The following is a 25,212-nucleotide window of genomic DNA, read 5'->3' as shown; positions in this document are numbered from 1 at the left end:
AACGTTTGAATAGCTGAAACAGACAAAAGGTTTAATTAGCAGAGAGATAAAAAGTTCAATTAGCTGAAACAGACAAAAGGTTTAATTAGTTGAAATAGTGAAAACGTTTGATTAGGTGAAACAGACAAAAGGTTTAATTAGTTGAAATAGTGGAAACGTTTGATTAGCTGAAACAGACAAAAGATTTGATCAGCTAAAACAGACACAAAGTTTGATTAGCTGAAATAAAGGAAATGTTTGATTAGCTGAAACTGACAAAAGGTATAATTAGCTGAAACAGACAAAAAGTTTAATTAGCTGATACAGACAAAAGGTTTAATTAGTTAAAATAGTGGAAACGTTTGATTAGCTGAAACAGATAAAAGGTTTTATTAGCTGAAACAGAGACAAAGTTTGATTAGCTGAAACAGATAAAAAGTTTAATTGGCTGAAACAGACAAAAAGTTTAATTAGTTGAAATAGTGGAAACGTTTGATTAGCTGAAACAGACAAAAGGTTTGATTAGCTAAAACAGAGGAAAAGTTTGATTAGCTGAAACAGAGAAAGTTGATACAAGTACAGTGATAAAATCTATGTCGAGTCTAACATGATATTCGCGGCAATAAAATTGACTTGGATTACTTTTTAATAATGTAAACAAATTGCATATTTTATTTATTAATTATCTATTTCTCACCAACAATTAATGAAATAAATATTTTGTTCGACTGGAATTTATAGGTATCAGTGTACTTGTAAAAGAAAATAGCTTTATTGCCCTGGAAGAAAAAGTAATACCATTGTTAAAAAACAAATAATTTTGTACACCTCAGATATATTTAAAAAATATCTAGGTCAAGGATCTTCACTATCAATATACACTCTGCGATTTTTATCTCCGCGCGTTGAGCACCGGCTTATATATGCCGCGCTTTCTCTCATAACCACAAGGTATCAAGTGGACGCGCAAAAGGCGCGGTCAAACTTGAAAACTTGTTTATTGATAACAAAATTGACTCAACAGCTGAAAGTTAAGCATATCAAGAGTGCTTCACTTTCCCACGTAATATTAGCGAAATCGATGCGCAAAAGGCACGAGCAATCGATTCGCATCATCAATTGTCGCGTTAAAAGCGCGTCCAGTTTCAGTGATTACTCGGCGCACAAAAAGGCGCAATCGAATGAATTGTCAAAAAGTTTCTTATATTTAGAACTTGTCGTAAAAACTCTGTAGAAACCCAATCCACATCTACGTTTTTTCAAATCAAACACACTGCGATGCGGGCTGTTGTTCTCAGATACGAATCAAGTTCGGGAGGGAGGTTGGAAAGCATGCATTATTGTGTGGCGTGACGGTCGGCGGTCCTCTTCGACGCGAAGTCTTCAAGCTCAACATCTCTCCCTATCTAGCGTACCACGGAACGCGATAGATAGTCCAGAGATGAGTTTTGCCCATTCAAATTATCACAGAGATTAATTGAATGTAATAATTATGGATAATGACTAAATAATTGAATTGAATAACTGGTAAATAATTGCAGAGTGACAATAAGTGGAACATTCAAACTCCTTAATATTCAAATACTAATAAATGGTCTAGACTCGTATACAGCGTCTTTTAATTTTTTCGGAAGAATAATTTCTGTGATAGTTTGACGCTGTGGATTACAAAAGTTAATAACATCACGGTACATCGCGACCTTCCTACCCTCGCCTGATTCCCAACGGAACCACCCAACGGAAATGTTGAAAAAAGATTCACACGCACATCCACATCAAACCCCGCGACGTATCCCAAAACGACCACCTACCTCCCCGGTTACCTATATTCGATCTAAACGATTCTCCATTTTTTCCAACACACTTCATTCTTCCTCATTCGCGCCGTGGTCACTGTCACTTACTTTTTCGTTGATTACCTGTAGGGAGCAAAATGTTTTTGTACCATAGTCCGCCAACTCAGAATACAATATCGCGGTTGTATCACGCCAACTCTAATATTGTATGCATCATTTTAGAATATACTGGCAGACTATCGGTACACCAACCTTTTGTAAAATGGATTAAAAACATCCTATATGCCAATCAGCATTTTTCTAAACGAGCTAAGCTTACAGTTGACTGATACTTGTTGCTTGTTAAAAAATTGAAAATGATTCATTATATAAAATGCAATTTCATTATGTTACTTTATGCTGGACTTTGTAGTTTCATCGATTCAACTATAATGTGAATAATTGATTACATTCAGACCTCAGGTGAAACCACCACTTAAACGACATAATTGTTAAATTCAAATCTAGATTATTGCATCAGTAGCGAAACACGATTCGATCTTGCGATTTGCGAATGAGTGATGGTTACCTGTCGCGATGCTCATTCCACATTTAGCAACGTGTAAAATTTCTAACTCTAAGTAAGCTACGGTAAACGAAAGTGCAAAAAAAAAATGATTGAACTGAAAGTTAAGCACCGTTGCAATTGCGAATGAGCCTACCCAGCTAAGAAATCGAAGATTGATGTAATATTATTGTTACCGCCACGCCACGTGACAGGGGAATACCAGGGAAATACCCGTAACCTAAACACATGCAAACTCACCAATTTTCACCTCCTCCGGGCTGCCCCACACTTCAGATGTAGTAGTTCTGGTAGATCTCAGGGTGAATCGTGAAGTGATGCACTTTTTACACTGCAATAAGAATATACCAGAATAATACTCATGCAATATACTTGGATCAGATTTCGTTTCATTAGAAACTGTCTATTTCAAACAATTTTTTTTTTTCTATAAAATTCAGTAATTTTCTATACACCGATTCATGGACCACAGAATCATTAATAGAAAGCATTGAAAATGTTACTACAGTTTTCTTGAACGTGATTAAGGACTAAATAATATTGAATTTCAACTAAAGGTCAACTTTCTTAAGAGTGAATTTAGCGTGATAATGTAATCAAAAATGATCTTGATCATGTACCTGTTTTTTATTTTCCAACTTTGAGGCACTGAGGCCTGGTTAGATTTTGCGATGTTCGTTGCTGGGCTCAAGTCAAATAATCGCAAACCTCGATTACTCAAGCTGCAGTCTATTTCTGTAATCAGATAAAATAACACCAAATTTTATTAATATTACCAAATATTTATATAATATAATAATTAATATAATAATAGTTCATTTCCAAAATCCATTTGCAATTTGTTTCTGTAAAAAGATAAGATACCACGATATAACGTTAAAATCGATCTACTAATCAAGCATAATTTAATTACTATTTTCAAAAAAAAAAAAAATCCGTTAATCGTTCACGTTTCTCAGTTTTTACCGTAATATACTTCGTCGTCGTCGTCAGACGTATAATAAGAATAAGAACGTACGAGTTATTCTAAATGCGAAAATAAGTAACGTCGTAATATATAAACTTCTAAAAAAAAAAGATAATATAATAGAATACGAAACGACGTATTATTATATCGATTCTCAGAAAGAAACGCGAAGAAAGATGAATTTGTTGATTCGTAATTCCAGGAAACACTCACAATGATAAACACAAATCTCGGTATGTTTTCGAAGGGTAAGCTGCACCAGCCGCCACTATTATGTAAACAATGCATGCATCCTTAAGCTCACAGACATTTTTTCACCTAGCTTGTTTTCAATACGCAAGAATCGGTGCTAAAGTGACCTATACGCGATAATTGCATTTTATAGACCTGTGAGAGCGCTACGTGAGATCCGAAATCAGAAACAATGATTCAAACGAAGGTCACCCCCCCCCCCCCCCCCCCTCCCGCAAGGTCCGTTTTACCAACCCAATTCACCGTACAAACGAAGTATCTCCTCATTGCAATAAAAAAAAATAATACGCATGTTAAGTTATTCTCAATAATAATCGAGATTACTGTTGAAAAACCAATCTCTGCTGACTGTTTAACTCGCTTACAGTTTTGTAAATTCGGTATCGACGCAGGCCTGTGACCGTTAGAATCTACACGAATATAATTCGTAATACGTACCTAACTTCAAATTGCAGCTGCTTTCATATTAAGTTAATTACCAAAAATTCGCGGGCAAAAAACAAAACACAACACCCTGCGGACGGACAGAGGCAACTTCAAGTTACACGTACATACGATGGTTAAATGCGACGAATGTAACTCACCTTCAACATTTGCAGGCTGTTGTGATTTTGATAACACTCTGATTCTCTGAGCCACTTTTCTGCATGTTGCGTAGTAATTATCGAATGTAAATTACCAGAAATATGCACTGATTATAATATTGCGATTTGGATTCCACAACTCTGAAGTGCGCAGCTCTCTTAGAGCTATTAGAATCGGAGCAAACTCTACTCTTCAGACACGACTTTCATTGAGCACTGACCGGAGCCGATTGAGCGCTGCGCGATTCTTCCTCGCCTTTTAAGCGGTATTTGTGAGACCGGTATCGATCGGTCGAACTACGCTGCGCACGGCAGTTGCGCACAACACAACCAGATTTTGCACGATGTCGCAGCGGTAGACGTAGGTTTGAAAACCACGAACGGTAGGTCATGAAAGTTTTTGGTTTTTCACGACCCATTGACAAGCTTGGATGCAATAAAATACGCGTTAAGAGGCATTTGGAATAAGAAAACAATCGAAAACTTTATTTATTGAAACATCGACATCACAGGATTCAGATCGATAATAAAGTTACCGACAATTTCAACAGGCTCTACCGGTACTGCAGAACACGACTATTGATTGACGCTACCGATGTTTTGATTGGTTAAAATGGTTAAAATAGAGTTTCAACAGCCTTTCATAACCTAACCTAACTAATAAACTATTGATAAACGTGAATCTGTCAACACGGTCACGATAGAACGTCTTTATATCAGGAATTTCGCAAGAATACAATTTTTAACGGATGTAATTGGCAGCTCTTTAATACGCTGCTTACCAATTATAAAAATCCGTAATGGATTCATACATTATACAGGTAAAAGTTTGTTCAACTGCCTATCCAATCACTTGTTAGTAATAACCGAAAGATATTGAGGTTATAATTTTTTTATCTACAGCTTCGGCGCGCTTGGTTGAATCAGGACGGTGACATTCTGGCTGTAAGTACATTTGTAATTTTTCCATAATTCATCACTATGCATTCGAAGATTTTCCTACTTCATACCTGACGTTATTTAATCCAGGACCTGCTGTCGCTTAGTCATAATCATGCGACAAATCCTCAACTTGGAAGCGATGCTGCAATGACAAAAGCAATGGAACATTTATCAGCACCTTTTGACGACCTGGTTTTACACCATATAAAGTAAGTAGAATATTTTTCAGAGACGTTATTGAGCAAAATAGCGTAACTCTCTATCATCATTTTCCAGGGTTATATCGTCGTTAAGTAAAGACGACCCATTAACGTCGTATGCTCATCAGAGCGCGGCTGTTCAGTCACTAGCGAAGATACTCCAGCTACAAAAAGACGAGAATTGGATGTTGCCAGTGATGAATTCCATGTGCTTAGATCTCAGGCGTCTAGCCGTTAAAGCTGAAACATCTAAGTTCAGCAAAAATCAAAAGCCCAGTGAGGTACTTGAAAAATGTGCCGAATGCCTGATGAGCTGCTTTCGAGTTTGTGCAGCTGACAACAGGAGCTCTGAAGACGATACAAAGAGATGGGGAATGCTCGCATTGGTTAATCAGCTATTGAAGGTCTATTTTCGCATAAACAAACTCCATTTATGCAGGCCTCTAATCAGGGCTATTGAATCGTCCGCCTTCAAGGATCAGTTTGCACTGGCGCAACAAATTACATACAAATTTTTTGTCGGACGCAAAGCCATGTTTGATAGCGATTACAAAGCTGGTAAGAGTCTCTTGTCAATTGCAGGCCTTTTAATTAAGTTACTGGAGGTGAATTTGGTCATTTTTTGGAGTACACAGTCATTGAAAGTCATTTTAAAACTGGAAATGTAGCTTGTTGTTCATTTTTTGTAATTATTAATCATTGACAAATATTTGACTGACACTTTGTTCTAAATCAAAATATGTCGAATCTTTCTGTAATATCTTGGAATTTGAAAGTCCTCAAGTTATGAGAAAACTTTTATATTATGACAATGTTTTGATACAGGGACATCTAATTTCATTTGTTGTTGCCGTACTGACAATGCATCCTCCATTCAAATTTCTGTATAGTGATGTTAATTTTATTCGACTAGTAGCGTTGTTTTTAGAACAAAATCAACTAAGTCCAGCATTTTAATGCCTCGTATTAAATTTTGTTGCAGCGGATGAATATCTGACGTATGCTTTTGTCCGTTGCCACAAAGAATCAGCAAAGAACAAACGTCTAATTCTGACATATTTAGTTCCGGTCAAAATGCTGCTGGGTTATATGCCAAAAAAATCTTTATTAGAAAAGTACAATCTATTGGAGTTTTGGGAGTTGGTTGAAGCTGTTAAACGAGGAAACCTACGCAGCTTGGAGGAAGTGATGAGCAAACACGAGATCTTCTTTATTAGCGCTGGGATTTACTTGATAGTTGAAAAGCTGAAGCTCATTACGTATAGAAACTTGTTCAAAAAGGTTTATCTCGTTTTAAATACCCATCAAATACCCGTAGCCAGTCTTTTGACTGCTCTTGAAATGCACGGTGTTGAGGATGTGGATATGGACGAAACAGAATGCCTTGTAGCTAACTTAATTTTCGAGGGTAAAATCAAGGGCTACATTTCTCATCAGCACAAAAAATTGGTCATCTCAAAACAAAATCCGTTCCCGCAATTGTCATCGTTGAATTCAAATTGAATAAAAATACGATAATATTATGTGAATTTTTAATTGAAATACGATACTATAGTTGATATTGTTAAGGAATCTGCAGTTGTGTGTATATACCTTTTATACGAAACCCGTAATTATAGGTATAAATTAAATATTCTTGTTATACAAGTACGCATTTCTATTATTTCGCTCCTCTCCAATGTCAGACAATGCGTCATTGTCAATCAGAAAAAAGCAAATGGTATGATAATACAAATTAGGCGTTCGAAAATTCAAATTATGTAACCGACTTCAAACTTGCGTATATTTTTTTCGCAAACGTGGAGTTAATTTATCAGATAAATATGGAAAGGGGGAGGATTACTTTCATTGGTATAAAAATATCTGTCAAGATTTTTTTTCTGGCTTAACAATTCAAATAAAGAAGATGAAAAATTTTCTTCGATACAATAAGACTTCACAAGGTATTTGAATCTGACACTAGACTCAAACGCGTGTATACTGCATGGCTATGTAGGCAATACAGAAATTGTTTACGTAATAAAGTGAGAAAATTGACGAAAGTATTGTATGTGGTTTGTATAATAGAGCATAATAAAAGGTCAATTTTATCGTGATAATTAATCGTATAAATAAGAGTTATTAAATTTGTGAAAATCGTTAAAATGACGTACTATTGATTGAGGGCCTTATTGGTTCTTGGGCCTTCGGACCGCGGCCAATCAAAGCTGCGTTAGTATTCGATGCAAGTATGGCCGCCCTGCCGTCACCTACGCAGGTATGTAATATTTTTTACGTTATTTCCCCTGATTAATTCCTCTTTAGAATACACTACGTGACATATGATGGTAGCGCAGACATTGCTTCGCAAGATAAATGAAATTCCGTCAATAAACGCACCCTCGTTGTCTTAAGAGACGATTTTTTCTGCAACCGTAGCATCTCGCCACCCGTGACAGCATCGATGCTATCTCCGAATTTCGTTTGTTTATTTAACACGAGTGACTTTTCTCGCCGTAGATGTGGCCCTCGTTATTTAGCTAAATTGTCCATCCAGAATCCACTGTTTAGCATTGATAATATTACTTCCATTAATCGAATCGCCTGAAAATGGCGAACGTTTACCAATGCACACCCCTTTTCAGAATCGTCTCTTACTTTGATGATAAAAAACGGTTTTGACAGTTGTCATAAGAAGAGAGAATAAAACAAATGAGTAAAGAGTGCATCGCATGTTATTTTGTTACTTATACGGAGATAAGTTTTATGCACCTCCTTCAGAATATAATTAATGGAATGAGAAAAGAAATGTCTTTCCTATCATTTAAACGTTATCTTGCGTACTGCCAACTATCTTGTTTCGTATCCTGTTGATAAATGTACGATAGATTTTGGGTCTGACTATGCACTTACAATACTACAGTTCATACTTATGATTGCATTTATGGAATTCAATACTAAAACAATTAAAAACATTGTTTCAGGTGGCTGGAAGCCACAGCGCCATATATGAGGCCTATTACCATCAGGTAAAATAGGCTTTTACCTCTCTATATAGTACGAATTATGAATTGTGATGTTAAGCTTAACGAAAAATGATTATTCATTAATTTATTCAAAGGTGGACCCTAACGGGTATGGACGTATCGGAGCGATGGAAGCTGCACGATTTTTGAAAAAATCCCAGCTGAGCGATGTTGTCCTTAGCAAAATCTGGGATATGGCGGATCCACAATCGCGCGGATCATTAGATAAATCCGGACTTTTCGTTGCGCTAAAACTTTGCGCCCTTGCTCAGGCAGGAAGTGACTTGAGCATGGCAAATCTCAATATTGAAACACTTCCACCAAAAATGGTAGGACATAGTCATTACTATTAACGAACTCTCTATATTTAATATAACAATACCAGCTTTCAAACATTTCATTTATTTTCGTGTATTTGGATAATGAGTAAAAAATATTTTTCAACGAAATTAACAAATAAAAGATGCTTAAGCACAATTGTCGTTGACATCAGAGTACAGTTATTAGCACTATTTACTTTATTATCTTATCAGTTTAACATTCAAAAGCTCCTCAAGCGTGTCGACTTGATATCTGAAAGAGAACAAAGATTAGAGATTTTCTTCAAAGATATTTTTCAATGATGAATACATCAAACGTTGATTTAAATGAATTTCTAATATCCTTGATAGAAATGCATATGCTAAGTTTGCCGAAACTTTCCGAGCGAAATAATTGCTGTTTTACAGGGCGAAATTCCAGTGATACCCCAAAAACCAAAGCCTATATCTCCAGCGGTAATAACATCGATGAGTAACGGGGACTGGTCGATCAAACCAAGTGAACGAACAAAATATGATCAGCTATTTGACAGCTTGCAACCAGCTAATGGATACATTCCAGGAAATAAAGTGAAAGGTGTTCTTATGGATAGCAAACTACCTCTTGATACTTTAGGAAAAATTTGGGATCTTGCCGACATGGACAAAGACGGGATGCTCGACAGGCATGAATTTGTCATTGTAAGTCATATCGCGCGCCAAGTACGAATAATTCGTTGTTATAATAATATTATTATTACTATTATTGTCTTTACGATCTGTATTCCTCAGGCTATGCATTTGGTCTACAAGGCACTTGAGAAATATGCTATTCCCAATGTGCTACCTCCAGAATTAATGCCACCAGGCAAAAGAAAAGACATCATGTCAGTTGCTAAATCCCCGGTACCTCCAATGGTTAGCGGACCACCGCCTATTCCTCCCTTACCTACTGCACCTGCTCCCAGCAGTCTTGCCGGTCTAGAATCTACAAAGGTATTCAATTTTTTCGTGTCAAAACATTCACCAGACAAGGGACTTTGATAGTAAAGCTTTCCCAGATTCGTGATTGAGTTTTCTGTCAATTTGTTAACAATAATTTGACGCTAAGATTTACTTTATTCATCACTTTAGCCACCAGCTGTTCAACACTGGGTCATCTCAGCCGAAGATCAAGCAGCTGCAGACAAACTCTTTGCGCAAGCGGACATGGATATGGATGGATACGTATCTGGGTCTGAGATCAAAGATGTATTTCTACAGAGCGGCTTACCACAGACTGTTTTAGCTCAAATTTGGTATGTTTTTGCTACAAGTATTTTGTTACTATCTCAAAAAAAAAATTTCTTGTAAGCCATTTTCTGAACCTAATTTGATTTGTGTATACCTTTGTGAATATTTGTTCTGATATTTTTCCCTGTAAACTAGTCTATGTCTTCTTGAAGAAAATCGAATCATGTAATTTCCTTAAACTATGCATCGGTAGATGACGAACCGTTGATCAATCATTTATTTTCTACTCAACAGGGGTTTGTGCGATATTTGTCAAAGTGGTAAACTGAATAAGGAACAATTTGCTTTATCGATGTGGCTTATTAAGCAACAACTAAGAGGCAAAGAGCCTCCTGCTACTCTAACACCTGAAATGATACCACCATCTTTAAGAAAACTTACAGAAAACGTTGTGGTGAGTAATGAATAACGAACGAGTAATTACCTACTTCAACCAGTCGCTAAAAGAGCGCGCATTTGTGATCTTTTATTTGTAATTCAACCCATCAACAACTCACCAACAAAATTAATGCTTGGTAATACGTTTCCGGCCTTTGAAGGCCTTCCAGAATACGTAAAGAAATATGGTAATTATTATAATTGCCCCAAACATGAATACGTGATGATCGAATTTTATTCCTTCAACTTCTTCTGTCACTTCCAATCGTATTGTACCAGCCAATTCGTCGTTTTGCCAACAACTGAAAAGTATCGATCAGCTACAAACTGTATTCGTAATTTGAATTTTTTTTTCTCACCCAGTTTGTCTCCTACCTGTAGATATTTGCATCTATAAATAGCAGTTCTGTTATTACCAAATGATTCTTCATATTTACGTAAATTCTGTCTTTAGATTGTTTTGCTATTAGTTTCGGATTCACCACTTTATTCCCAATTTGCCAAACTGCTGGAGCATCAGTATTCATATTCCTTGCAATATCGAAACCAGGATACAGTGTAATAAAAAATTCACCGAGTTTTAAACATCTGCAAAAACAATTTTCTCGCTCACCCAGGACACTTCAGCGTTGTCTTTGTTCCATGTTTTTTGTAAAACGTAACACGCGTTACAGTTGGCTGTGCATCGGGAGGATCTTGAAGCATTGAATAAATGCCAGCACTATTGTTAGCGCTCTCTAATACATTCCCTGCTTTGTCGCGTACTTCGAAGATGATATTTTCTTTACACTTTACCTAAAGACAAGAAGTATAAAGTTTTAAAATAAGAAAATAATGCAGTTGAAAGCCGCAACCTATACCTTGCAGAATCCGATCATAATCTCAGTCTTACGATTCTTTATCTCTTTTATATTTTGAATCAATTTAGGAGTCTGTTTGGATCTACAAGGAATCTTGTTTCTAAATACTGGCAAAATAGCCGCGACCAAATCTGATATCTTTTTTGGATCCTCTTCTTCCTCAGATGTGTCCTCATTGGCTGCGCTTGAAAATGGGAATTCCGATAAATTTCATGGCGAAGCAGTTGTTTTGTTAATTTCAAAATTGATCAATCACTTTCTCTTTTATTACGCTCGGGGTCGAGCTCGGATTTTGACTTCATTAAACTTTCATCCGCAACATGTTTGTGAGCCGAATCATCGAGCAATGAAATAGTACAGTATCCGTATCTAATTCTTTTCCCAACTTTATTGCAAACCGAACATTCTGTCCACTCCGTCCACAATGAGTAAGCCTTTAAGTTGTAGCGCGATATTATCGTTGGTGGTGAAGCATGTTCCCCTTTAGGTGCTTCGTCTGGCCGAACCATCCGCGTTTCTTCCGAGCTGTTATCTACATGTACAAAGTACGGAGTTGCCAAGGTGTTCCCAAGTTCGCACCAGTATTGACCTGCTTGGTGTAGCTATATTTTCATGCAAAGATGATTTTCCAATTATAGACGAGATAGTTGTATGAGACACCTTAGGGTTGGGTTACTTTTTCATAGTTTACTTGAATATTGTACATCGTCAGGGCTTTACCCTCCGGTGATATTAGCGTGTGTTCATCCAATTCCACCGGCTGATTAGTGACACTGTTGTTCGAGCTACTGTTGAAATACCATTCAACCAATTCAATTACGTGCTCTTCCGCCGGTGAGATACATATGTCGCACTTTAATCTGTGAAATAACGCTATATTTCAATTTATGGTTTTTACAACCATTTTGAACAACTGTCCTACTCTACTGATGTGCCTTCCAGAGCCATTACTACTTCCGGATAAATTGTTTTCTCTGCTCCACTTCTGGCATATTTTTGTTTCAAGCATTCGTAGTATTCCAGCCACTGTTCACGATTCACCTTCCTCAGCGTATCGTTTGTTCCCGGGTATTCAAACTCATTGATGTCCAAACTTAATTCATCTCCTCAAATGAATAAAATTTTTGTTTCCTAATACTATTTCTCATTTGACAAGATCCACAAATATAAGTTGAATCCATTATTAACATCTGAATGATTAATTGTGTCACCTTTTTTATTTTTGTTTAATATTCCGTTAATCTTTTTCCTCCACTTTTCAGTTTTACTGTTCAATTTACCCTTTATGTTGTAACTCACTGTCACGCTCATCGCAACGTACAACATAATTATAGTTTGCAAATGCATATTCTATCGCGTCCTTTTATTTTTATCACCTAATTAACTGCCAAATTTTCAATTCTCTTTTGTTGTGAAATACTTGAACTTACATTTGATCTTCTTTGTTTTAGTAACTCAGTGTTATTATTATTTTCTTGAAAAGTCATACGTCTATGTGTGAAAGGTTTATACAAAAAATGGATAGATCGAAATCAAACACATCTTTACCCAAAAACTACTCAGATTTGAGTGATTTGATACAAGTTGTGCCAACATTTTCACGAAGATATCCGGCTGTAATAGCTCTTCAAAACGAAAAAAGTAAAATCTGCTCATACGTAAAAGAGTTACATAAAGAAGCTAGTAAAGCAAGATTGGAGGCTCTGTATGGAAAAGACTGTCATGGAAGAGTTTTACTAAAACCCATACAGGAATACAAGAGGGAATTCTGTATGCGTAAATTGAATGACGAAAATTTTATTATTATTGATAATGATAGAGATATAAAAAATCGGAAAATCAATGTGCAAACGATTGATTCACCTAAACTCGTTACAAAGTCTAAGGAAAATCTTAATAAATGTAAAATTCCGGACTTCACGCTACTCCAAAAAATTCGTGAACAAAGTTTAGGTAAATTCTCATTTCTATGTATGTGAACGGTTTTCAAATTCACTGATATTAAATTGCACAGAAAAGGTACGAAGACAGTGCATCAAGGAAATGGAATGTGCTGAGCAATTTTGTCACAAACGCCACCAGAAATTGGAAAATACGAAACAAAAGCTTTTAAAAAATATCAGAAAATCAAAACCGAAAATTCACTGTTCACTCGAACAAGACGAAAGATGCAAATAGCCAAATTTTAATTAAATAAGTGGACATGTGTGAACGAGGGGATCATTGACACAATAAAGAAATCAATTTTGAACCGTCATTTTTCTATTGATTTATTTATTTTTTTCTTGTAATTTGAGAAAGAAATTTTTTTATTTAATCCCATTTAATGAAAAATATCCATTTGCCATGGAAGAAGAAAGGTCTTTCTTACTATTACGATTGTATTTAGTATCTTCTGGCCTTGTGATGTGCTTATATGATTGTGGATGCTAATACACAATTATCATTTCTCTTTTACAGGAGAACAACAATGTCTCCGGTTACTCTAACCCAGAGTTAGATATGATAAGCAAAGATATTGCGGATTTAGTACGAGAGAGGCACACAATGGAGCAAGATATTGCACAGAAGGAAGCTGATATTAAGATAAAAAATGGAGAGATTAAGAGCCTTCAAAGTGAGCTGGACACTTTGGCGGCAACTTTAAAACAGTTGGAAAACCAAAAAGGAGAGGCTCAAAAAAGGCTCAATGATTTAAAAGCACAGGTACACATCTCGTCCAGTTATTGCTTTGTAATGTATTATTCTTTAACAGAAAAAAATGAGTTTGTTTTTAAATCTATGCATCGTCGATTATTTAGAACTGCTTGATGATTTTTGTATTGCTTTGCTTTTGAATGTGCTGAAATTTTTTTTTAATCAATCTAGATTCAATTCATATCAAAATTACACAAGTGCTGCGAATAGTATATTAGTTCAATTCAATTGAAAAACAAATCTAAATAATCTGTCAACAAATCTGATAATTTTATAAAACATGTTATTGCCAACAAACAAGAGTCAATCAATCTGATTAATACAATTCTTTTGTGTGATTCTAACAGATTTTACAAATTGCTATTATACTTATCATGTTTGTAGATTTCCGATATAACTCACGAAACTAATGATAAAGAGATTTGTTGTTTTGTCTATTGATATTGGTACATACCTATTATGACATCGCAAAAAGCATTTATCCTTTTACTAGTCTTAACTGTGATTAATTTAGCATAAATAATTTAGCTTGGAAATATAGCCAAAGCTAAAAAAAATGCATTTTTTATGATTTGTTTTCGTTATGTCTGTTTTTCTTTTCGTTTGGCTTGTAGAGAGCTGATGTAGATAAAGAATTGAGTGAGATCGAGCACGAGATTCGCGAGGAGCAAGACAAGGTACAAAAAAGAAAAAACTACATTTTCTTTATAAAAAAAAACAGAAGAAAATAACATGTAGCTACACTTAAACATTGATACACTAATCAAATTTTGATGCATGTTCCATTAACGCGTATTAGCATTCACTGAAATGCTTTACTTTCATTCAAAATATGAAATTTATGAGAAGAGCATGAGTCAATGAAAGTATGATTCACAGATGGAGCATTTTTCAAGCACGTATTTAAAAAAATACATATATAGCCTTATCACTCGGTTTTGAAGGTTTGCACAATCGAGAGTATACTAGATTGTATGTTAGTTTTTGGATTTCGATCGTAAGAAAATGCTACATTCAGGCTTTCGAGCCATCAAACATTTTACGTTTATTTCCAAATTCTTGGATTACGGCTAGATTTAATTTGCTTCAAGTAAAATAATTCCGTGAATAAACGTTTTATTAATTACTTAGAAATACTTCAACAATAATTGTGAATATAAACATTCGATTTTTTTTTGTTAAATAAAAAGGTAGATAAACTTCGTCAGCAAGCGGAAGAACAAGAATCCGTTTTACGCACGCAAGAAGAAGAGCTTAGTTCCAAAAGGCAGGAATTAGAGGGTCTTAGATTGGAAGAACAACAGCTTGAACAGCAACAAGTAAAGAGTAAAGATCAGCTTAACGAATTGACCAAAAACCTCCAGGATACTCAGCTGCAAATAAGTCAAGCAAAAGTAAAAATCACTCATCTGGAAGAACAGCAAAGGCAAATGAGTGACGCTATTGCGTTGTATGATTCAGCTCTGGCAGCTGGTGATGCTAGTCTTGTCCCCGACACCACTCTGCGATTTGAACCAGAATTCCAAGATCCTCAGTTAGTATACACTATAAAATTTCATCAGCAAAAAGTTCACTCTTGAGATAGTTAGCAAGAGATATATTTATCAATATTTATAATTATGCGGAAGTGTAATCGATTCTGCATTTTTAGATTCAAACTTGACGACGATCAAAGTCCTGTAAAAGTGAACGGATTTGAAGATAAACACGCGGATCCTTTCTCCAGTGCAAACGGACCAACCCAATCAGGTAGTTTTAATGGAGATCCATTCGCCTCGAATAAAGCGAAGGAAGCTTTTAGTGCCCAAGGTGCTGATCCGTTCGGAAATTCATTCAATTCACAACCGTCGGCTGTAAGTTTGTTGTTCAAATTTGATTTTCATCACGTTATACTCTCATTATTTCTGGTATTCATTACTAATCTATTTATTTGGCAACAGGAACGATTCCCGAGCGATCTATTCACCGCGTTTAATAATTCTGGTAACGAGAAACAGGATCCGTTCGATCCCTTCGGAGACGAAAAACGAAATAATTCCAAGTCACCTGCGACAGGAGGAGCGCAGGTAACATTTACATCTGCTAGTTTAAAAAAGATGAATTTCAAACACTCCTGACGCTATAACTTTCAGAGAGAATTGTAATCTGGATGAAAAAAAAACCTCAGTTAAACATTCTCAATTTATTCAGGCCGTCAAGGATCCCTTTGGTGACGATCCGTTTGCAAATCTGCACGCGCCGGCACGCCCGGAAAGTCCTAGTCCAGCTCTACCTCCTAAAAAAGCGAAACAACCTCCGCCAAGGCCAGCACCACCTAGACCTTCGCAGGGTCCTACTGCTGGACTTGGTGCAGGTCCAATGCGCGCAGCACCTGCACCACCTACACCTTCGCCAACTCCAGACCCCTTTGTTAACGCGAATTCTGACCCTTTTGCCGCACCAGTGGAAAATAATAACAACGAAGCTGCTTTTACTACTTCAACATCTTCCAACGCAGGCTTTGCTGATTTTGCCAATTTCGATGCAAAGGTGAGACTCAGTTTCATTCAATCTAGTCTTTCACGCTTTATTATTCATGTTATCAGTCAAAGCATGTATAGCATTGGCTGAAGTTATATTAAGTTGACTTCTTTAGCTGTGGTATTCTCACGTCCAATATTGTCGTATTATTTATTAACTGTAGTCGAGAGGGGACATTACTTTAATATTTAAGTTTCTCTGTATTCATTATCTACATCACCGTGGTTGTTATACGTATATCAACTTGAAATAGTTTTTTTTTTTTTTTTTTTTTTTTCCAATTTTAATCTCACACTCTTCCTAAAACGCATAAAGTTTCTTTTTCAAAGTTAGTGCTTATTTCGATTTTGTCAGAGTACATTCCTCTCTTGAGTATCCCATTGATTTTCTTCATTTTATTCGTATATATTTAACCGTTTTCACCTCCTTTGTACAGTGTTCCCACAAAACCTACAAACCTTCTCCAAAACTTGTCGATCCCTGGCTATTCTGCACAATATGTTATTCCTGGCTATTCTACACAGTATGTTATTTATTATAATTTATCACCAAATTATGCATACATAGGCAAAGTTATTTGAAAAGTGCTCAATTATTATTATAGAGAATACAAATATTCATTGCAGATAATTGATAAATTGACAAAAAGTTCACTTTCTGACTGCTTTTCAAGTAACGATCTCAAAGTATATAATTACATTACAACTTTATACGTTTACCGATAAAAATATTTACAACTGTATTTAATAATAATCGTCGTTTTTTCCAAATTTATTTTGTATTTAGGTAGATGCTGTTACAATTTTCAGTTTGTCCACTGACCTGTCTCCTGGAGCATGACGCAAGCCCAATTTATTTACTATTTATTTATACACAGATCTATGAATGTTTCTTATTCCCATTGATAACAGCTTTTTCAAATTCTTTAATGTCACCGCCAACTACGAAACAGAATTTTTCCTCTACACAAACTGTTGAAAATTCGTGAATTGCTCTAATTCCAGCTTGATAGCTATTTGCATATTTTTTGTTTTCTTCCTAAGAAGAAAAAGCTATTATCGATATGTTTATTACTTTACGTGTTTATTGGCTTATTTTTGTAGCATTGTTTTTACAGTATTAGCATCAGCAGACCGATGGCACGAGATGATAACCGGCGGTTCCCGCATTTTTTCTCTTTAAATTTTCAGTAAAACAAAACTTACACGTGAAAAAAAAAAATGCTTCAGCCAGAACCAGTTCCTAGTCGACTGGCACCGCCGAGACCAGCGAGCAGACCGCTGACAACAACAACATCAGCGTCGGCACCTAAACTTCCAGACTTTACCGAAGATCCATTCCGAGACTACAGATACGAGGATCCGTTCAATATCACAGATCCGTTTCAAGACGAAACAGAAGATTCAAATGCAAATAAAAAGTCTGTCAGTACCGGTAAGCTCGATCCTTTTGGCTTTGAAACTGATACAAGGTTTTCCGGTAAGGATTCATTTCCAAAAGGATTTGATTCCGATTTTTCAAACACATTTCCTTTAACCAAAAATAAACCCGATAGCAAAATAGTCAACAAATTTGATACAGATTTTGGCAGCGCATTTTCAGATACTAATAAGAATACCAAAGCTTTCGAGGCTGATTTTGCAAACAATTTTGTTGATCCAAAATCAAAGACGAACGACATCAATGATGCATTTACAAGTAAATTGTCTGGTGCTGAGAAGGTGAGTAAAAAGTCTGGCTTAGATCTCGCACACACTTTGAAAGATAAGCTATCATTTGGGGATAAAAAAAATCGTAATAACAAAACGTGGAACGGTAACGGTGGATCTATTATGTTAACCGAAGAACAACAATTGGCATTAGCTGCTCAGCAGAGCTTGCGAGCCGAAGAAGAAAGGCGCAGACGTAGAGAACAAGAAGATGCAGATTTAGCACTTGCCTTAGAACTTTCTAGACAAGAAAAATCCGGCAAATTTTAACTCGTAACAGCCTATTAAATCACTGTTTCGTTATTTATCAAATTTAAGTACTGCATTACTGAATGTCCTTAGTTTTTGAAAATAAAAATCAAAGGGAAAAAAGAATACGAAATAGAACTTGTGCTGCTTTGTGCTCTTCGACAAAAGAAACCTTTATGATTTCGTTCAGTTAGTATCCTCGAAGTTTTATTGCAATTTAATATGAACAAAGCTGTTCAAATATGCAATGCGATATCAAATCTCGATATTTTCTTTTTTAATAAGAAAAATACGATAATATAGGATTGAATTTCTATTGATTTATTTTCTTTCATTTCACTCGTATCTTTAGACGAACGGATTTAAGATCAAAGGTAGATCTTTTGCAATACGATGACACGTTAATAGAACTGCTGTGATTATTAAGTAAACAATGGTGTAGATTATTCTGGCTCTGAATTGATGTGTGACGAGAACAATTCAGACATACAGACTCATTAAAGATGCCTTGTGATCACGCTTTTTGATTTGGGTTATTTTATTTTCAAATTGACTATTGATTAGTTGATCCGTCAGCATTTCATCACCGAGTACGTGAAGGAAATTCTACCCACATGTATAACGTGTTAACAATATCGTTGTAAAATTTCAAGGTATTAAATGTTGATTTTGAAAATCGGAAAACGAAAAAGAAACAGTTTCAATTTGAAGGATATGAGAAGTCATGACTTGCAATAAGTTTAAAGGAATCGAGGCAACACATCGACTTGAAGATGTAATTTTTATTATAAATAAGACTTTGGCGCCTAAGTAAAAACCTACCGTGCAAATAGTATCTGCCAGAGAGGCAGGAAAGAAAGAGTGGTAGAAATTGAACTAATGTTACCGATGCCATATCATTTTTGATTAATTTCTAACAGTGATAGTGCGTGCGTATTATTTTATGCTCTTGAATCATACGACACATTAACCAAATCTCCAAAGTTATATTTTTACGTTGATCATAATGCCATTCCCAAGGTATGGACCACAAAGTGTGCATCAGTGCAAATTATAGAAAAAATATGCATATAAATATTGAATACAAATTTATCAATAAATTTTCGTTGCAAGCCCAAGTATTACAATTATCCTAATATTAAGGTAATCTTTCATTTATTAGTACTATTATTATTATTATTATTATTATTACTATTACTATTATTATTGTTATGTTGAATTCTCAAATTCGCTAGGAAATTTGGCCAAATCAAAGCAATATATGTTTATATTTCTATTTGAACTACATAATATGCAAAATAAAAAATATCACTAAAGTGAGGTAAACTCACTTTTATCATCACGTACAGCAAGTTATTATCATACGTGAATATATAGAATTTCTATAAAGTTATTCTCACTCAATATAATTCATTGTTTGCCATGAATGTTCACATGGCCGATATTTGAGACAAATTCTGCATGACATGTGTTAGGTCGTTAATGCCTTAATTGGGTGTAAAGTATAAACTCTGAAAATGCCCATACACGAATAGTTACCATACCATACAAAATTCTATCACGATTCTGAAAGATTTATAGTTGCATTGTCACAAATATGTAATTATGGAAGCTTTTTTTTTTTTACCATCTTTGTGAAAAACTCCAACCGGTCAAATACGTGTCATCCATAGCTTTATATGTCTCTGAAGTAATAATAAATAATAAAATCGACATATACGTGCTTTCACACTGTATTACTTATACTATATACATATAGCATACCAAAAAGAAAAGGAAGAAGGAAAGAAATTGAAAAAAAAAAGTATATTATATAATCGAAACACATTATAGTAACAGATTATTAGTGGAAGGACAATAATGTCAAAAAGATATCATAGAATTTGAGATATTAGTTTCAAGGCATACGAAAAAGAAAAAAAAAAATAATAATAAAAGAACGCTTTCGCGCATTCTGTACGAAACGTTAAAAATTTAAAATTCAGTAATAAAATGAATTGAAAAATATATTTCTATATTTTCAATATATTAAGTAGATATTGCATCGTAATGTACAACCAATATTTTTATTTTTTTCTTGTTTAGTTATCGGTTTTTTTTTTTTATTTTTTTATTTTATTTTATTTTTTTCTTATTCTCTAGAAAAACAACCAGATTGTTCTAAGCGGTGAAAGTAACGTGTCTACTTTCATTCGTACTTTTTTTTCTGATTGTAACATTGTCCTTTTTTCCTTTGAAAAAGATATAGTTGTGTACAAAAAAATATATAATATGTAGAAAAGCATATATAATCATCTATAAAAATAAAAAATCGTGCTTGTTTGTAACTAAAAAAGATGCGTGACAGCAGACAGTTAAAATCTTTGCCGTACGGTACTTGCGTGTAAAATGCCTTTATCATTTGATTGGCGTAAAGAAAATATTACCTTCTTTGTTATAATCACCAAAATTTTATTTCATACTACCTTAATAATATTGTTGTGATGCTGTGTATATCTCAATCTGATTATTATACCTTTTATTTCGAGTTTTCAAGCAGTGAGAAATAATAACTTCCGTACCTTCATAATCTGTTGTCTAGTTATATTATTTGTAAATTTTTAATGGCGTACGTTGTGTCTATGTTTCATTAGTGTACACTATATGTAGTAGTAGTATACATTATTTTCGACCTATTCTAGACTATATTATTATAACATTCAAATAAGCGTGATGATAGCCTTAACGCCAATAAGTAGTATCGTTATGATCATAATTTTCGGCTTTTCTTCAGAACCTACCAAACAAAATTTTTGGAAATTAATAATTTTACATGAGGCCTTTCATCGCACACGATAAAGTGGCAATCACTATTTGTAACTTTCACCTCTCTTATCAACCGTTTGATTTTCCATACCTACGCAATTGATCGAAATTTAGATAAATAATCAACAAAAAATGGTCAGAAATAATGTTGGAATGTTTTTGTTTTTCTAGCGTAATGTTCGATCGTTGCTATTTCTGAGACTCAGCATCGTCGAATTATGATTTTACTGCTAAATAAATGTATGGTTTTTATTCTTTTCTTTGCTTTTTCAAAAAAACACTTTACCTGATTTTCAATGCTTCTAATCTGTATCAAATAGGTTGATCAATGATAATTCGCTTGAATGTAAAAAAAAAAGCTTTATATTCTACTTAAGCTTTATCATTATCAAGATACAACCCAAAGAGAATGGTGTTCAAATTTCTATACATTTGCATTCGATTTTTAATTTCTCAGCTTAGCAGGAAATCTATTACATCTGTATTATTAGCATTTTGACTTTTTCTTCTTTTTATTTTGTCATTTTCTTTCAATTGACACCGTCTTTCGAGAACGGTGACGCGTTGTATATACTATTATTACTATCATTATAACTGTAATAATAATAATAATAATAATAATAATAATAATAATCGATTAATTATTGTTAACCATAACGATATGAGGAATACATTAATAATACATACCCTAATATTAATCGTTGAATAAATGAAATAAAAGATACTATAAATTTATTATTACATCTAATCTGTTCAAATGTAACCATAAGTATGGTATTGTACATTATAATAAGAAAATCCCTGTATATAATATAAGATTACTGTATTATCTGTTTAGAAAAGACAACAAAAGAAAAAAAAACCTTGTGTATTAAAAAGACACGAACAAAATTAGAACTTTTTTTTTTCTCCATTTAAACAAAATACTATAATGTTGATCGAAACAACTTTAGTCGTATAAAGCGAATGTAAAAATGTTCATTTTCTCTGATTGCTTGTTCTTATGCTTCGAACAATCTACGCTGCTTGGATGTTTGTCCAATTTGACGTGTTAAGATACAGTGCAAATAAGAACAAATAAGTGTAGATTTTGGAAAATGGCAATGAGAATAACATTTTTGTTTTTTCATTCATTCGCGTTATCCTGCAGTTATATACTATAACTATTTTGTTCACAAATTCTGTGAAATGTTTATGGATAATTGGTAGAAATTGGATGCCAAGGAATATTCTTCATCTTATAATTTTACAATATGAATGAAAATATTCCGAAAATTATTGTTTATTAACACTGACCACTCCTTATACATGTAAAATAATAATCTCTGTCAATTTTATTTCTTTATTTAAAAAATTTTGTTCTCGTTTTCTACAACATAAAGATGCCATGATTATTAATCAGACCGATAATGATTAACGCATTGTTTAAATTCTTAATGGCACGACTTTTTAGTGGAATGCATGTTTGCTATCGAATAAGTGATTGATATTATACTTATAAATAATGTTTGAGTCTACCACATTAGTTCATTTATAATCAATCGTTCATATCATACCGCATAGTATACATGTTACATATTTATGTTTTAAATTGAAATGTTTTTCAGTAAAAGACTTATTAAGATGAAAAATAATTAAATCATAAACTTTGCACATACGTACACAAATACATATGTTGTTAAGTGTTAAAACTTGAATAATATTGTATAACATATACCAATGTTCAGGTACAAAAACTAAAAACGTTACATTTCATCTGTTACTTAATCCAAGTGCCCGTCTATGACTAAAATTCTAATAATAAAATTGTCAACTCGCATGTAAATGCTCCTAAGCTTGATGAGAAATTTTTATCTACACACGTATTCTTTCTTCTTATTATTTTGCTAATCAAAAATTGTGTTTCAAATAAGTGTAAGCCTTTGAATAATGCCTGTAAGAAACAATTATTATAATAATAACAACAACAACAACAACAACAATAATAATAGTAATAATAATAATATAATTTCTTAAGTCAGTAAATGAACGAAATTACCTGTTTAAAAATTATGTTAAAATAATGACGAAAAGTATCATCTGAATATAGGTTTAAAAACAGGAAAACAAAAAAAAAAAATTAAAAAAAAATAAAATACCCTATAACAACAAACACACGTGTATGATACATGCGTACTAATTTATACACACAAAACCTAGTAGATTTGAAAAAAATTATCCGCAACTTGGAAAGTTGAAATATATCGATACTAAGCATACAATTAAACGGTGTTCACTTAATCTTAATTTCCACTGAACCTTGCGTTATATTTCGTTGATTCTTCAGTACCAGAGGCTTTCCTATCAATGTTCCAAAATCTTGACAAAATCATACGTACCTTGGTAAATTTGAAAAATTGTTCATATAACAATAATTATAAAATACAAATAGACTTTGGTAATTTGATTCTCGTATTTACCGCGTAAACTACACAGTAGAGCTGTTTGCTGCTCTATCGGTAATGAAGAAACTAACCGATCTAGCGGCTCGCCAAATACCCATGTTGTGTTTTTCAAGGTTAGGTTTAATTTCACCGGATCGCGGAAAGATTTCTTCCAGAATCATCAATTCGACTACGGTTACTTGCTTATTGTTTTGAAGATTTGGAATTGTTATAACGAAAAATGAACGCAAGTATAATGTTTATAAATTTAGCGAAAAGATCGTATAGTATTCAGAAAAGTCGGAGAGTACTTTCGAATCCCGGCATACAGAGGAGGGCGGATATCCTAGAAGGCGACGTAGAAAAGGATTTGGAAGCTTTTGACGATTTAGATTTGGAAGAAGCGGCGCCGGATTTTTTCGGGGTTCACAAGTCCTACTCCATGCACAAACAGTAGGTAACATTAATTGATTAAACTATTAAGGCTTCGTTCGACTGCAATATTACCACATTGTTTATCTTTACAGAGAAATGGAGGCAGCTAAGGAGAAATTAAAACTGCGCATCGTGGCTAGAAAGTATTTCAAGGAACATGAACCGAACCTTTTAACGTACATTGAAAAGCAGCAAATACGTCACTTGCACGAGAGCGATTCGCTGGTTTATACTCCAGAAAAATTGAGCGAAAGTTTCCCTGCGTTACCTCACACTATACGTAGAATTCTCAAAGCTAGATGGCACGCTAGAAATGCGGACAGGGTCGTGAAACATGATCAGCAGGTTATTAATAATTGGAAAAAATTCAAACGAGGAGAATTACCGGTGGAGCCAAGATGCAGGCAGCACTTGGAAAAGTTTAAGAATCGAAATATTACTTTACCTGACAAAGCGGAAGTGGAAAAAAAACTCCTTCCACCGCCACCGGAATTCAAAAAACCACAAAGTCAAATATACAGTGGATTAATACAGAAATACTTGCAGGATAAAAAGGGACATGATGAAAATAATAAAGTAGCAGTAGACAATGGTTCCAAAAATGATTATGAAAGTAAAGATTTAATGCACAAGTACAGGAAAAATTCAACTGAGAATAACCTCATGTTCAATTCTAACCAGAATCCCCACATAATTACCATCGGGGACACTGGAAAAGAGAAAAGAAGGATCAAAAATTTAGACAAACCTCTTACTTTGGACAAGTTTTTTGAGGAATCTGTGAAAAACATGGGAAGCGCACCTTCGTTGGAGGATCAGGTCCTGATGGATACATATAAGAAGAAAGTGGAGTTGGAAACTGTGAAGAATCAGAAATTGGAAAACATTGATCGACCTGGGCTTCAAAATTTTCCAACATTGCCAAAGAGTAACCTGCCATTGGCTGTAGTTGAGAAACAAAACGAGGCAAAGAATATCAAAGTGCCAGATGATTCCAAGAAAATGGAGCTGCAAACCTACGTCAAAGTCTGGGAAAAGAAAGCGATTCAGGAAGAACATTACAGTGAAGTTATAAAAATTCCAAAGGATCAATACAAGAAAGGAAAACTGTATAAAATTCAGGATTGCTTTTACGACGATGATGGAGAATTTTTGTACAGAGTACCTGGACTCAAGGGCTAATTTAAATCAATTGTAAAAACTTCATTTGTTTTTTCGGATTAGTTCACATGGAGTAAATCACATAAGATAACA

General features: G+C 34.4%; 4 protein-coding genes across 7 annotated transcripts; 3 read left to right on the top strand and 1 right to left on the bottom strand.

The window, feature by feature from the left end:
• Positions 1 to 4,817: 4,817 nt before the first annotated feature.
• On the top strand, positions 4,818 to 6,932 carry LOC124410208 (PCI domain-containing protein 2). Its single transcript, XM_046888414.1, has 5 exons — positions 4,818 to 4,964; positions 5,047 to 5,088; positions 5,173 to 5,294; positions 5,362 to 5,843; positions 6,268 to 6,932. The coding sequence occupies exons 1-5, from the start codon at positions 4,944 to 4,946 to the stop codon at positions 6,786 to 6,788; spliced, it is 1,188 nt and encodes a 395-aa protein (XP_046744370.1). The 5' UTR covers positions 4,818 to 4,943; the 3' UTR covers positions 6,789 to 6,932.
• Positions 6,933 to 7,484: 552 nt separating this feature from the next.
• On the top strand, positions 7,485 to 19,659 carry LOC124410202 (epidermal growth factor receptor substrate 15-like 1). 4 transcript variants are annotated; one of them, XM_046888397.1, is made up of 14 exons: positions 7,485 to 7,542; positions 8,249 to 8,293; positions 8,386 to 8,619; positions 9,019 to 9,291; positions 9,382 to 9,585; positions 9,724 to 9,887; positions 10,117 to 10,276; positions 13,581 to 13,826; positions 14,432 to 14,494; positions 15,008 to 15,351; positions 15,469 to 15,670; positions 15,758 to 15,883; positions 16,008 to 16,346; positions 17,567 to 19,659. In XM_046888397.1, the coding sequence occupies exons 1-14, from the start codon at positions 7,516 to 7,518 to the stop codon at positions 18,314 to 18,316; spliced, it is 3,177 nt and encodes a 1,058-aa protein (XP_046744353.1). In that variant the 5' UTR covers positions 7,485 to 7,515; the 3' UTR covers positions 18,317 to 19,659. The 4 variants fall into 4 exon arrangements, with proteins under 4 accessions (XP_046744353.1, XP_046744357.1, XP_046744356.1 ...); XM_046888401.1 differs by having other exon boundaries at positions 17,528 to 17,709; XM_046888400.1 differs by lacking the exon at positions 17,567 to 19,659 and adding an exon at positions 16,692 to 16,835.
• LOC124410213 lies at positions 10,312 to 11,051 on the bottom strand. The gene is made up of 3 exons (XM_046888421.1): positions 10,874 to 11,051; positions 10,636 to 10,791; positions 10,312 to 10,562 (listed from the first exon to the last, which is right to left on the bottom strand). The coding sequence occupies exons 1-3, from the start codon at positions 10,963 to 10,965 to the stop codon at positions 10,388 to 10,390; spliced, it is 423 nt and encodes a 140-aa protein (XP_046744377.1). The 5' UTR covers positions 10,966 to 11,051; the 3' UTR covers positions 10,312 to 10,387.
• Positions 19,660 to 23,639: 3,980 nt separating the features above from the next.
• Positions 23,640 to 25,209, top strand: LOC124410207. Its single transcript, XM_046888413.1, has 2 exons — positions 23,640 to 23,976; positions 24,051 to 25,209. The coding sequence occupies exons 1-2, from the start codon at positions 23,765 to 23,767 to the stop codon at positions 25,138 to 25,140; spliced, it is 1,302 nt and encodes a 433-aa protein (XP_046744369.1). The 5' UTR covers positions 23,640 to 23,764; the 3' UTR covers positions 25,141 to 25,209.
• The last annotated feature ends 3 nt before the right edge of the window (positions 25,210 to 25,212 follow it).

The sequence above is a fragment of the Diprion similis genome, chromosome 9, assembly GCF_021155765.1.
Source record: "Diprion similis isolate iyDipSimi1 chromosome 9, iyDipSimi1.1, whole genome shotgun sequence".
NCBI lineage: Eukaryota > Metazoa > Arthropoda > Insecta > Hymenoptera > Diprionidae > Diprion > Diprion similis.
Note: the sequence above shows the minus strand (reverse complement) of the source record. Positions and strands in the feature narration are given on the sequence as shown.